At 40.3% G+C, this 14,087-nt stretch overlaps 1 protein-coding gene across 3 annotated transcripts in view; it reads right to left on the reverse strand.

Annotated features, from left to right (window-relative positions):
• Positions 1–1,234: 1,234 nt before the first annotated feature.
• The window catches only part of alien (COP9 signalosome complex subunit 2 alien), a 142,289-nt gene continuing 129,436 nt past the window's right edge, over positions 1,235–14,087 (reverse strand). For all 3 annotated transcript variants that reach the window (XM_067157459.2, XM_067157469.2, XM_068230442.1), the window contains 2 exons: positions 11,515–11,656; positions 1,235–1,700 (listed from right to left, as the gene is read on the reverse strand). In XM_067157459.2, the coding sequence (XP_067013560.1) occupies positions 1,556–1,700; positions 11,515–11,656 (287 nt within the window). In that variant the 3' untranslated portion in view covers positions 1,235–1,555. The remainder of the gene's footprint in view (positions 1,701–11,514; positions 11,657–14,087) is intronic.

The raw sequence follows: 14,087 nt of genomic DNA on the forward strand, positions 1-14,087 counted from the left end.
ATGAAAATGGGAAACCACAGAAAACTATCTTCAGTGTTACTGACAATAGGATTAGAACCCACCATTTCCCAATCAGTAAAAATAAAGTACTGGTATGATTAAGTACTGGCCCCTCATATTTATGTCATCACAGATTATCTTCAGCTTGACATTAATTAAAAAATAATGAATTCTATCCCCTTGGTGACATACATTTTAATAAGAAATGTTATATTTATTATCCCTGCATGGTACATAGCACAATTATGAATTGTAAATCTAGTACATGATGATGATGATAACGCAAAAATATCTTTAAAAATCACAACATTAGAAGATGCTTATAATTTTAAAAAAGGATGCTTTTTTTTTTCCAAGATGCTTTACGTGTTATAGATGTTGATTCCCATAGGGAATCTGAATTATTTGTCCCGAAGGAGTAAATTTACAATACCAATATAATAGTCCGTTATTGGACATTATAAATTTTCCAGCTAACTCATTCCTGGTGCCAGCGTTTTGCCCCCGTGTGCTAGGTTGGGCTCATCAGTTGGTACCTAGCACACCTACCAAGACACTGGCTAGTGCATACCGTGGAGGCCACTGCGTAAGCTACTTGAAGTCACCGGCAGTGCCAATGCACTATGAGAGATTGTCTCATTACAAAAAATTGATGCCTGCTTGGCCATCAGTAAAAAGTCTCTCATAGCGCATTGGCACTGCCGGTGGCTTCAAATAGCCTATGCAGTGGCCTCCACGGTATGCACTAGCCAGCGTTTTGGTAGGTATGCTAGGTACCAACTGATGAGCCCAATCTAGCACACGGGGGCAAAACGCTGGCACCAGGAATGAGTTAGCTGGAAAATTTATAATGTCCAATAACGGACCATTATATTGGCATTATAAGTTGCTTTATGTTGCACTGACACAGAAGGAAGTGGCCGTGGCCTTAATTAAGGTACAGCCCCAGCATCTGCCTGGTGTGAAAAATGGGAAACCATGGAAAACCATCTTCAGGGCTGCCGACAGTGGGGTTCGAACCCACTATCTCTCAAATACTGGCCGCACTTAAGCGACTACAGCTATCGAGCTTGGTATGATGCATCTTAAATATCACGTGTTACCAAAGGAGTAGTCTACAAAGAGTTCTTTATCCAAACAGAACTGAGGAAGTTAAGCTCAATTATCTCAGAATGAATATTCTTTTGTAGATGTGATTGTCTTGCACTAGAATAAACTAACTGTATTTGCACGATTATTATCCATAATTATTTTATTTAAGAAAATAAGATGATGTATTTATACATAAGTGAATCAATGAAGATAATTTACAAAAGTTGACATAAATGAACTTTGTTTTACTGAAAATAGAAACTGACACATGAACATCACAATAAAATAACATTAACAAAAATGTTGAAATAAACAAATTTAAAAAACTATTATAGAAGCATTGTCCAAAAACACGATAATGTTCTATTTTAAAACGTCTGGAGATATATACATATTTGCAATCACTGATAGGCCAGTAAGATCTGTTTTCTGTTTTAATCAGTTCTTTATTGATTAGCAGTCTCTATGCCATTTTATTCACCACAGCCAAATGAAGAGTTGCAAGTTGACTAGTCCATTTATCCAATGCATTGTATCTTGCTGCACAAAGAGACTGTTTATCCAACTCCAATACTTGATTCACTTGGTCTATCCGCCCTCGGATCGTACTGCAATAGAGAAAACAAGGTCATGATTAACACTGAAGGCATTACTATAGCTTATAACTAATTCCCTATGCACTATCAACTTGGCAGCACGGAGAGGCAAACAGCTGGGCTGAGTAGCTTAGATGGTAGAATGCTGGCTTTTTGAGCCAAAGAAGGCAAGTTCGATTCTTAGTATACTTTGGTATTTGAAGGCCCTCAAATATGGTAGCCTAATGTTTATAAATCTACAGGCATGTACTGTACATTAAACTCCTGCAAAACAAAATACTGGCACCTTAAACTCTACGAAAAAAAGTAGTTAATGGGCCATAAAACCAAGAAAAGCAACAAGGCCCTGGATGGAGTCTAGCACTGATTTCACTCACCTAAACCAGGCTGATCACTGATCACATTCATCCAATTTCCCCTCGTAATTCTCCTCCAAACCTGATGGCATTAGTTTTGCAAATCCTATAGAATATTTTATTTACACACCTTTCATCACCCTTCCTTTCTTTTCCTGAATCTTTCATTCCTTGACTTTTGCTCCTACGATTACAATTGAAAGGGGAGGACTATCTTGTATCTCCCTTGACACAATAGTCTAGATTCTTAATGCACCACCAACTCCTAAGTAACTTAACTCTGGTTTCATTCAAGATTCCGTTCATAACCAATCCCTAATGACTGAAGACTGGTTACAAATCCATTTTGGTCACATTTGTCTATGATTAGGATACAGCCCCAATAGACAAGCCTCATAGCTTTGTCTTTACATTATTAGCACCTTGGATGTATTGGTTAAAATGCAGAAAAAGAAAATCTGAATCCTCTTGATGTTAAAATTAGTACATTACATTGAGTCATGGGCAGACACTAAATGTGATGTTAATAACGAGTTGCCCTACGCGAGCCCTCAAAACGGCAACAGTACGGCAAGGCATTGACTCTACAAAGTGTTGGAATTGTTCTGGAAGGATCTGGAGCCCGCATCTTGCATTGCTACCCACAATTAGTCTTGTGTAGTTGGTGCGGGGTTCATGGAGCGTACACCAGCATCAACAGCATGCCATAAATGCTCAATTGGATTAAGATTAGGGGATCTGGAGGGCCAATTCATGGTCGTAACTTCACTGGAGCGCTCCTCCAACCACCTGCGTGCCACCACAGAGCGGTGACATGACGCATTGTCCTACTGAAACATGGCATCTCCATCAGAGTACTCTAGGACCACAAAGGGATGCAGATGGTTTGAAAGAATGTCCACGTAACGTGCACCTGTCAGCGCTCCCTGCAGCCGGACAATGGGCCCTAATTACGACCATGAGAACGCCATCCAGACCAGAACTGGGCCACCTTCTGCCTGGACGCGACCTTGTTGACACGCAGGATCCATAGCTTCATGGGGCATACGCCACACTCAAGCGCCCATCATCTCGATACAACTGGAACCAGGATTCATCAGACCATACCATACGCTGCCACTGTTCCACGGCCCATTGCCAATGTTCGTGGGCTCATGCACATCATTGAGCTCTGTGTCAAGGTGTCAGCAAAGGAACACGAATTGGTCGTCGGCTGGTGAAGTCTATGCAGTGCAGTTGCCTCCTTACAGTCCTGGTAGAAATGTGTTCCTGACTCCCAACATTCAACTGGGCAGTGAACTGACTCACAGTAATCCGTTGAGCACCCAGTACGGTTCCGCGGAGGCGACATGATGTCTGTTCGGTGAACACTTGTGGTCTTCTCATGTGGCAGTTTACGTGGGTGATAACATTCTCTCTGCAATACTGAAGATCTACCCTCGACACTGTTGACTTCGGAATCCCAAATTTGCGTGTAATCTCCGCAATGCTGTGACTCGTGCGCCAATGATCATCCCATGTTCAAAGTCTGTTAACTCAAGACGTGTTGCCATCTTGGTATACAGATTGGAACTTTCCACCTAATCAATACTATTATTTGATACTCTTATTTTAAGTTTAAAAACGTCTCAATACTAAGTTAAGAGGTACTGTGTTTTGTAAAACTTGCGTCAATAGGAAGTTTAGTAATAAATGATCACATATCTCGATGGGCTTGTACAATGAGACAGGTGCAAGTCGTGTGTTTTGAGTGAACAAATTTAAAATCATCTTGTGGTTTGCTCAGGGTCAAGTTATCTGGGTTTGATGTCCAATTAACTACAGTGAGAATGTTCCCTGCTTCACAACTGCAATCTGTTGGACTGTGTCAGATTATTTGCTGTCTTGGCCTGTCATCTGTGTGATTGTCAGGAGCGTGCTGTGCACTGCCAGTCACAGGCATACTGCCTCAGATTTGCTGCCAATGCCAAACTTTGTCCTAAGGAAAGGAAGGCTGGTGAATTAGACCTTCAAGAGTTACGTTCTGGACTATATGCATGTATCAAGAGCGTCCAAGCATCAGCATATGGTGCAGAGATTCACGCATGCTCTTTGGACTACAAAGGAGACTAGTATGAAGAGCAAGCTTATATCCCTTAATTCATTCCTCTGCAAGCAAGGACTTCCGAGTTGGTGACAGATTACAATGATCGAAACTTCCTTTTAACCAACATCAGATAATCTTGCCCCCAAGTCACCATCTAACTAAATTTATTATAGAGAACAAACACCGACGAATGTTACGCGCTGGCTGCTACTCTCTTTTCTTCGCCAGCAATATTGGATACCAAACGGAAGGAATACCATTCGGAAAATCAAACACCACTGCCTCATCTAACATAATTACAAGGCAAAAAATGCACAACTAATAGGTCAGTTGTCAAACAACCGAGTTGAGTCATCAGTCCATAGACTGGTTTGATGCAGCTCTCCATGCCACGCTATCCTGTGCTAACCTTTTCATTTCTACGTAACTACTGCATCCTACATCTGCTTGTCATATTCAAACCTTGGTCTACTCCTACTGTTCTTACCACCTACACTTCCTTCAAAAACCAACTGCACAAGTCCTGGGTGTCTTAAGATGTGTCCTATCATTCTATCTCTTCTTCTTGTCAAATTTAGCCAAATCGATCTCCTCTCACCAATTCGATTCAGTATCTCTTCATTCGTGATTCGATCTATCCATCTCACCTTCAGCATTCTTCTGTAACACCACACATTTCAAAAGCTTCTATTCTCTCTTTCTTTCTGAGCTAGTTATCATCCATGTTTCACTTCCATACAATGCCATACTCTACACGAAAGTCTTCAAAAACATCTTTCTAATTCCTATATCACTGTTTGAAGTGAGCAAATTTCTTTTCTTAAGAAAGCTCTTCCTTGCTTGTGCTAGTCTGCATCTTATGTCCTCCTTTACTTCTGCCACCGTTAGTTATTTTACTACCCAAGTAACAATATTCATCTACTTATTTTAAGACTTCATTTCCTAATTTAATATTTCCTGCATCACCTGCCTTCGTTCGACTGCACTCCATTACTTTTGTTTTGGACTTATTTATTTTCATCTTGTACTCCTTACCCAAGACTTCGTCCATACCATTCAGCAGCTTCTCGAGGTCCTCTGCAGTCGCAGATAAAATAACAATATCTTCGGCAAATCTCAAGGTTTTGATTTCCTCTCCTTGGATTGTGATTCCCTTTCCAAATTCCTCTTTTGATTTCCTTTTACTGTCTGTTCTATGTAAACATTGAAGAGGAGGGGGGACAAACTGCAGCCTTGCCTCACTACTTTCTGGATTGCTGCTTCGTTTTCAAAGCCCTCGATTCTTATCACCGCAGACTGATTTTCATACAGATTGTAGATAATTCTTCGTTCTCGGTATCTAAACCGAATCACCTTCAGAATCGTAAATAGCTTGGTCCAATAAACAGTATCGAATGCCTTTTCTAGATCTACGAATGCCATGTACGTGGGCTTGTCCTTCTTGATTCGATCCTCTAAGATCAGACGTAAAGTCAGGATTGCTTCACGTGTTCATTTCTTCTGAAGCCAAATTGATCTTCTCCCAACTCAGCCTCAACTTGTTTTTCCATTCTTCTGTAAATATATGTGTTAAAATTTTGCAGGCATGAGATACTAAACTAATGGTGCAGTAGTTTTCACACCGGTCAGCACCGGCTTTCTTGGGAATAGGTATAACAACATTCTGCCGAAAATCGGATGGGACTTCTCCTGTCTCATACATCTTACACACTAAATGGAATAACCTTGCCATGCTGCTTTCTCCTAAGGCAGTCAGTAATTCAGAAGGAATATCATCAATTCCAGGTGCCTTGTTCCTATTTAGGTCTCTCACAGCTCTGTCAAACTCTGACCTCAAAACTGGGTCTCCCATTTCATCAGCATCAACAGCCACTTCTTGTTCCAGAACCAAATTATCTACATCTTTACCTTGATACAACTGTTGGATATGTTCTTGCCATCTTTCTGCTTTGTCATCTTTCCCTAGAAGTGGCTTTCCATCTGAGCTCTTAATATTCATACACCTAGATTTCCTTTCTCCAAAGTTTTCCTTGATTTTCCTGTATGCAGCATCTATCTTTCCCAGGACCATACAACCCTCGGCATCCTTGCACTTCTCCTTCAGCCATTCTTCCTTAGCTACCTTGCACTTTCTAGCCACTTGATTCTTTAATCGCCTGTATTCTTTTCTGCCCTCTTCATTTCTAGCATTCTTGTATTTTCGTCGTTCATCAATCAGGTCTAGTATCTCCTGAGTCATCCACTGATTCTTAGTTGATCTTTTCTTCCTTCCTAACATCTCTTCAGCAGCCCTACTGACTTCATTTTTCATGACTATCCACTCTTCCTCTATTGTGTTTCCTTCAGCCTTTTCATTTAGCCCTTGTGCCACATGTTCCTTGAAACAATCCCTCACACTCTTTTCTTTCAACTTGTCTAGATCCCATCTTTTTGCATTCTTTCCTTTCTTCAATTTCTTCAACTTCAGATGGCATTTCATGACCAACAAGTTGTGGTCAGAGTCCACGTCTGCTCCTGGGAAAGTTTTGCAATCCAACACCTGGATTCTGAATCTCTGCCTAATCGTAATGAAGTCAATTTCATACCTTCCAGTGTCTCCAGGTCTCGTCCACGTATACAGCCATCGTTTGTGGTGTCTGAACCAAGTACTGGCAAGGATTAAATTACGATCAGTGCAGAATTCAAGCAGCCGAGTTCCTCTTTCGTTCCTTTGTCCCAATCCGAATTCTCCTACTGTACTACCTTCTCCTCCTTGGCCTACCACTGCATTCCAGTCTCCCATCACAATTAGATTCTCGTCGTCACTACCAAGTATCACCTGTAAATCCATTCTTACACTCTGGGATTGATTACGCTGGCCTACTGTACATAAAATCAGGCACTCATAAAAACAGTGCAAAGTTGAAATGTTATGTGTACATTTTTGTATGTTTGGCTACTAGGGCTATTCACATAGAAATTGTTAGCAGCATGAATACCCAGGCCTTTCTTACTGCTCTCAAATGTTCAGAGATGCCAACTTTCAAGAAAGGCAATTCGTAATGCAGCCGCTAGAGCACAGGGAGGGTGTGGTGTCGTAGATTATTATTATTATTTTTTTTTTTTAAGAGATCTTATAACGGTTCGGAGTTTACATTAGCGCGGGATTCAGTCTTGTTCTTTCTCATCATGCACGTCTGAAAAATCGCAGCTACACACACTCCAAAACACGTGTGAATTAGATTTTGAGGAACGCAGTAAACAGGACCATTCTTTCGAGTATTCCTCCCCAAATTTTTGAACTATTTTTGGTTTATTACTAGCACCACTAGTCACGGTAACGTAATCACACGTATTTTCCTGCACAAGAAATCGCTTCATTATTTCAAACCTTTTGCATTTCCTAACACACGATTACCATTTATCGCAGAAGAGCAATATATGTAAATTTGGCAACTAAAATAGTAATAAATACTTCTTCAACAGTCACGCACACAGTATTCACAATTAAACAGAGTTTGTCCCCACTTTGCCGCCAAAACAAAGACAAAAGAACTCGCAGACTTGCATGGAAGTCTGATCATGTGACGAACAAAAACAACTACTCCGCAAGATATACCAGTTCACAGGTGCCTATATTTCCGGTACCGGAAGCACACACTGCGTTCGACACGTGAAAACTCGAAATATTCTTAATCAAGGGACAGGTAAGGGGTATAAATGATTACTGAGAGATCCGGAAATAGTATTCTGAGAATTCAAGCTGTAATGGCATTCCTTGTGTATTTTTGAATACTTCATACACTTAGATTTAAAAATCAACAAAAATCGTAATTTGTGGTGTGTGATTCGTAAAGGCGTAATTATGATGGGTAATTTGTAATTAACCGGGCGAGTTGGCCGTGCGCGTAGAGGCGCGCGGCTGTGAGCTTGCATCTGGGAGATAGTAGGTTCGAATCCCACTATCGGCAGCCCTGAAAATGGTTTTCCGTGGTTTCCCATTTTCACACCAGGCAAATGCTGGGGCTGTACCTTAATTAAGGCCACGGCCGCTTCCTTCCAACTCCTAGGCTTTTCCTATCCCATCGTCGCCATAAGACCTATCTGTGTCGGTGCGACGTAAAGCCCCTAGCAAAAAAAAAATTGCAATTATTACGATTGAATCGTAATAGTTGGCATCTCTGAACGTTTTATCTCACGACGAGGGAGACATGCGCACATATATTCGGACAATGGCAGAAATTTCGTTGGCGCTGACAGAACTTCGGGAACTACAGAGATTGTTCAACGAAGATCATCATCAACAAGAGTTCTCAAACTTCGCTAGCACTGAAGGCATTCAGTAGCACTTCATTTCGCCTCAGGCTCCATACTTTGGAGGCATTTGTGAGGCTCGCATCAAATCATTAAAGCATCATCTTCGACGAGTGATGGGAACGGCATACCTTACCTTGGAAGAACTCGGAACACTCACAACACAAATCGAAGCACGTCTAAACTCCAGGTCTCTAGTTCCCCTATCCGATGATCCCAATGACTAGTTACTATCACTCCAGGTCACTTTGTAATTGGAAGACCGATCACTACCCTCCCACCTGCAGCAGAGGAATAAATGGACACTATCAAACAATAATGTGCAACCATGCACATTAGTGATCGTCAAGGAAAACAACACCGCCCCACTGCGTTGGAAGCTCGAGGTAATTGATCAGTTTCACCCCGGTGCTGATGGACTAGTACGTGTTGTCACTATCCATACTTCTGGAGTATTTAAAAGGCCCATTGCAAAAATTTGTCCACTTCCCACTTCTCAAGGAGATGATATATGAACATTGTGTGTTTTATATTGTAGTTTTCTTCATGTTTGTTCGTTTATTTTACTTTGTATGTGAAAAAAAAGTGTTTAACCCTTTTTTTGGCAGACGGCATGTTTGATCACCAAACTTAACTTTGTTGCTTTGCTTTTACTTTAATATTTGCAGGTCCTCACCAGAGGTCATATTAGGAGAGTGCTCTTTTGTATACCACTGTCCACTAGGTATGGGAGGTGACTACCTCTTACTTACTGTTGGCACCCTTAATCAGGGAGTCTCTAGGACGGAGCGGTGATAAACGGTCGCATGACTCTAAAGTGTAAACTGGCTGTCACTAGACCCAAACTTGTTGGTTTAATCTACTACAGTATATAATCAACAAAATTATCATTCATGTACAAAGCAAATATTGCCACCCTGCTAACACCAGCTGGTAAATTCACTCCAGGACCCAAGCCACTAACTCCAGTAGTGGGTGCTGTGTTGGTGTCGGAAGCTTTTACTCCCAATCCCATTCAACAACATCCCCGAAACTGCAACCAGTGTCATCCATAATTTCATCTGCCGCTGTCGTAGTGCTGTCAAGTTCTGTTTCACTTTCACTTTCTGTTGCACCACAACGACTGAAACGTATATGCATATTATCACCAGGATCTTCCTCATCATCACTGCTACTATAAACAGAGCCTAGAAGTTCGAAATAATGCATTAATTCTTCTTCATCCTTGCCACTAACGAACACATGCTTCTGTTCATCAGCCATTGTTTCCAAACAATCTGGTTTGGAGATCGCAAGTACTTTTACAAGCACCAATCAAGTGAAATAGTTCTTAAATCAGCCCTCAGGTGCAGGCTAACTCATCTCCGGTAAACAGCTGTTAAGAACTACCAAGCAGTCGAACAGGCCGACCAACAGAAAGTAGCATATCTCGTTTTTGGCGGACAAATGAGCACTGTGTACTAGTACGCTTATGGCTATAGAGCCTTTTGATACTGATCAACTGTCAATACAGACCATAATGAATTTCTTAACTTATGATATAGAGCCCTTTATCGCGTCAACGTACTGGTACGCTTACAGATGCAGTTGGGTTAAGTTTCTGATCAGGCCATGTCATGGGTAAATAAATATAATGTTGAAGGATGTTCCTCCTAAGCAATACAAGTTCAAATGAATACACTGTTATATTATTGTATACATGATACTAGTTTTGGCCCTGCATTTTAGGCCATCTTCAGCCATATAAGATACCTTAAAAATGAATTTTTTGCTATTTGTTTTACGTCGCACCGACACAGATAGATCTTATGGCGACGATGGGATAGGAAAGGCCTAGGAATAGGAAGGAAGTGGCCGTAGCCTTAATTAAGGTACAGCCCCAGCATTTGCCTGGTGTGAAAATGAGAAACCACGGAAAACCATCTTCAGGGCTGCCGGCAGTGGGGTTCGAACCCACTATCTCCCGAATACTAGATACTGGCCGTATAAAAACTAATTAGCCTATTCATAAAAATATTTCTGAAAGTATAAAATTAAAATCTTTATCAGTTTGTTACATTAGTGCATGATTAAAGGAGTCTGTGCTTATGTTGATGACATTAAAATAGTATAGCCTACACTTAATTTTTTTGTCCGTTTGTTACATTATTGCTAGATGAAATGAGCCTGTGCTTATGATGACAACGTTTTAAGTGCAGGCTATACTACTGTATATTAATGCCATCAACATAAGCACCATGTGTATCCCTCTGCCATCTGTTCGACATTATCTATTCTGCCCATTGTTTTCTTATAATCAGCATAAACTACAATAATTATTTCCTTGTGGTTCTCTAGTATTGTGCTGTCATGGTGCTGGGTTGACAGAAGTAACACATTTATTTGGTTTTGGTACATATGAAACTAGAGCTATGATGTCAGTGAATGAAAAACAAGAGATTTTTCAGTCGTTTTGTTACTAAGAAGCTTCACGGGTAAATCTTCCTTGTTCTTTCTCATTGTTCTTGTTAGACTGTCCCTGTTAGAATCAGTTTATCCTGAAGAAACTCCAATTGCCCAGATCCATACATATAAAGAATAAAATCAATAAGAACTCTTTTCCCTTGCCCTTTCTCAGGTTGTGAACCAATTTTCCCCGAATACACCTGAAAGTTTACAATGTAATAATACTTCACATCTGCTAACACCCAAATTTTTATTCTGTATCTTTCAGGTTTTGATTTCGTGTACTGAGATTGCTTTTACAATTCAATTCATTCTGGGACACCATCTCCCATTGGTAAATATCGCATTTCCAGGATGAACACATGATTCCAAAAAATTATCCGAGGCTTGTTCTTCCTTCAAAAGCAAAAGAACATTCCTCTACTGAGTGGCTAGGATGAACATGAACATTTTCTTTTGGGTTTACTCCCTATCCTTTGAGGATAGCAATTTTTAGCATACAAACTAAGCAATTTCTCTACTTTTAGGGAAATGGCTTGGCACTTTTAACAGAGAACTATGAAATATACGCCAGCAATCAAAGAGTTAAAATGTCAGTTCTTAAAAGTTGGAGCTGCACATCCAATATGCTACCATTCATTCTTACCTATCAAGTATACAGGAGACTAGGAGACTTTCCACTTCACAAGCATCTATGTTCAGTTCCTTTGAGATGAATGGAATGTGGATGCGCGTATATGGCTTGATAAGTTTGATCAAAACTTGGGTGCGAATATTCCGTAGAAGATCTGCAAACCAGGGAAGTTTAAGAAATTTAGAAACACATTTGGGATATACACACATTAAATAAAATAAAAACAATTTTGCATCACCTCCGACCAAAGGGTTCCTGTCTCTTTACAAAAAAAGGAGAGGCATACAGAGGTACCGTATGATAGTCAATAAACCTTATGAGCATCATAATTAAAAATTTTCCCCGAAGGGTAATAATATCGTTAGTATATACAAGCAAGACCTTAAGTCTATTAATCATTTTTAATATATCAGACAAAATTATCTTTACATTGTTCTGTTTTCATCAGACTGTCGTATGGGAGTGAAAGCTGGGTGGGTTCGGGATATCTTATTCATAAGCTTCCCAGGTATGAAAGCTTGCTAGTGGCTATACGTCGCACTGACACAGATAGGTCTTATGGCGACGATGGGATAGGAAAGGCCTAGGAGTTGGAAGCGTCCGTGGCCTTAATTAAGGTACAGCCCCAGCATTTGCCTGGTATGAAAATGGGAAACCATCTTCAGAGCCGCCGACAGTGGGATTCAAACCCACTATCTCCCGGATGTGAACTTACAGCCGCGCGCCCCTAACCACATGGCCGGCTCGCCCGGTCAGGTATGAAAGTGACAAGAATATTTGCTGATGCTAACAGGTGGGAACAAAGGCAGGAGGGCACTTCTCCTGAATAATTAAAGGGTAAGTTAGGAAAAATAATTAAAGGGTAAGTTAGGAATGAAGTTGACAGCTGAAGCCATACATATGAACAGGTTTCAGTGGTTCAGTCAAGTGAGGTGAATGGAGGAGAACTAACCGAGGATATTTTCATGGTCATGGAGGGTAAGAGACACAAAGGGAGACCAAGCCAATGATAGCTACATTCAGTTTTTTAATTATTTAAAGGCAAGAGATATGGCATTAAATGAGGCCATGGAACTAGTTGAAATTAGAGGATTGTAGAGGGGCTTAATTCAGTCAAAGAGGCTTACAGACTGAATGCTCAAATGTATAACAAAGATATGCATATGATGTTATTGCTAACAGTGATAATTTCAAACCATTAGTTTATGATACAAAATTATCTAATAATACTGTAATGATGACAAACTAACAGCAAACTTGCCTGTAGAATGACGTGACAATTAGCAAATTATTTTGTAAAATTTCTGTAGTCTCAATAAAATAGTCTGAATGGCCACTACGGAAGAAATCATATTTATGGACAGCACCTACTTAATTTCACATCAAAAGGTAACCATGAAATTTAAATTATAGGCCTAATTATTTAGGAAGTATTCGTCAACTATAAATTTTCCTTGTTGATATAGAACAAGACATCAAAGAAGAACTGGTCCTGCTCGTGAGGTTTGAGACTGGCCCAGATAGAGAAACCTATTCTTGCTAATCCTCTTCTTAGAATTCGTGAATTTTGATACTCGTAAGTTTTGAGACTCGTGGGTTCTGAGACGACACACTGATGGCCAATGGGTATTCTTTCTATAACTTTTGAAATGAATTCTGTAAAATTTCATTCGGATAAGATGTAGGTTGGCTGAAATACAAAAAAATGGAAATAGAAACATCACTACAGTCTAACTGGGGAACAAAAACCTTTGCCAGAATTATGATTTATAATTAGACTGGAGCTCGTTCATATAGTTTTATCTTTGAAATCACCACTACAGTATTCACAGACGAAGACTAGTAAAATCCTGAGGGAATGATTACACTGCCGTTACTTTCTGTACAATAATGAATAAAGTCATAAAAATTCAATCGTTTGTGTTCCTGGGTTAAAATACATGCTTGTACTGCCAGGGAACTGCTCCTTCATTAACAAAATGATTCCTGAGACGATCCCTCATGTTCTTGGCCAACTGTGTCGAGTTTGTCCCCCCATATTTCTCCAAATTGCCAAGTTCTCTCAGAATTAATGCCGATGCCCCGAGTGTATCTCTCCTACTAAGCCAGCCTCTTACCCATTCCCTTTTTTCCTCATTTACTTCTTCTAACGCTTCACTAACCTCTTGCAGTAATATGTTTGTAAATGTTTGTAAACGTCTTTAAACACTTCCTTACGATGTGCTTACATCTTGACATGGTGCTACTACTGTACTCTACTCTACTGTATGACTCTACTCCCGTATGAACGATATGAGTGTCAACTCTACCAGACAGCGGTAGAGTAGAGTAACGTGGCTACTCTACTAACTAATCTACTCACCTCGCTACTCTACCCGTGTAAACCAGCCCTAAGTATGGTACACGATTGTTTTTGCTTTTTGAGGTATTTAGCAGTTCCAGAGAAGATTCCTGACTTGACTGTAATAGTTTGGTGCTTTCTGTGTCCTGCTGAGTATTTCCTGCCTAACAGTGCTGACTTTCGAGATTGTGCTTCCGAGGTACTTGAATTGGGAAACTGATTTGATTTTTGCTCCTTCCAAGAA

Source organism: Anabrus simplex, chromosome 1, assembly GCF_040414725.1.
Source record: "Anabrus simplex isolate iqAnaSimp1 chromosome 1, ASM4041472v1, whole genome shotgun sequence".
NCBI lineage: Eukaryota > Metazoa > Arthropoda > Insecta > Orthoptera > Tettigoniidae > Anabrus > Anabrus simplex.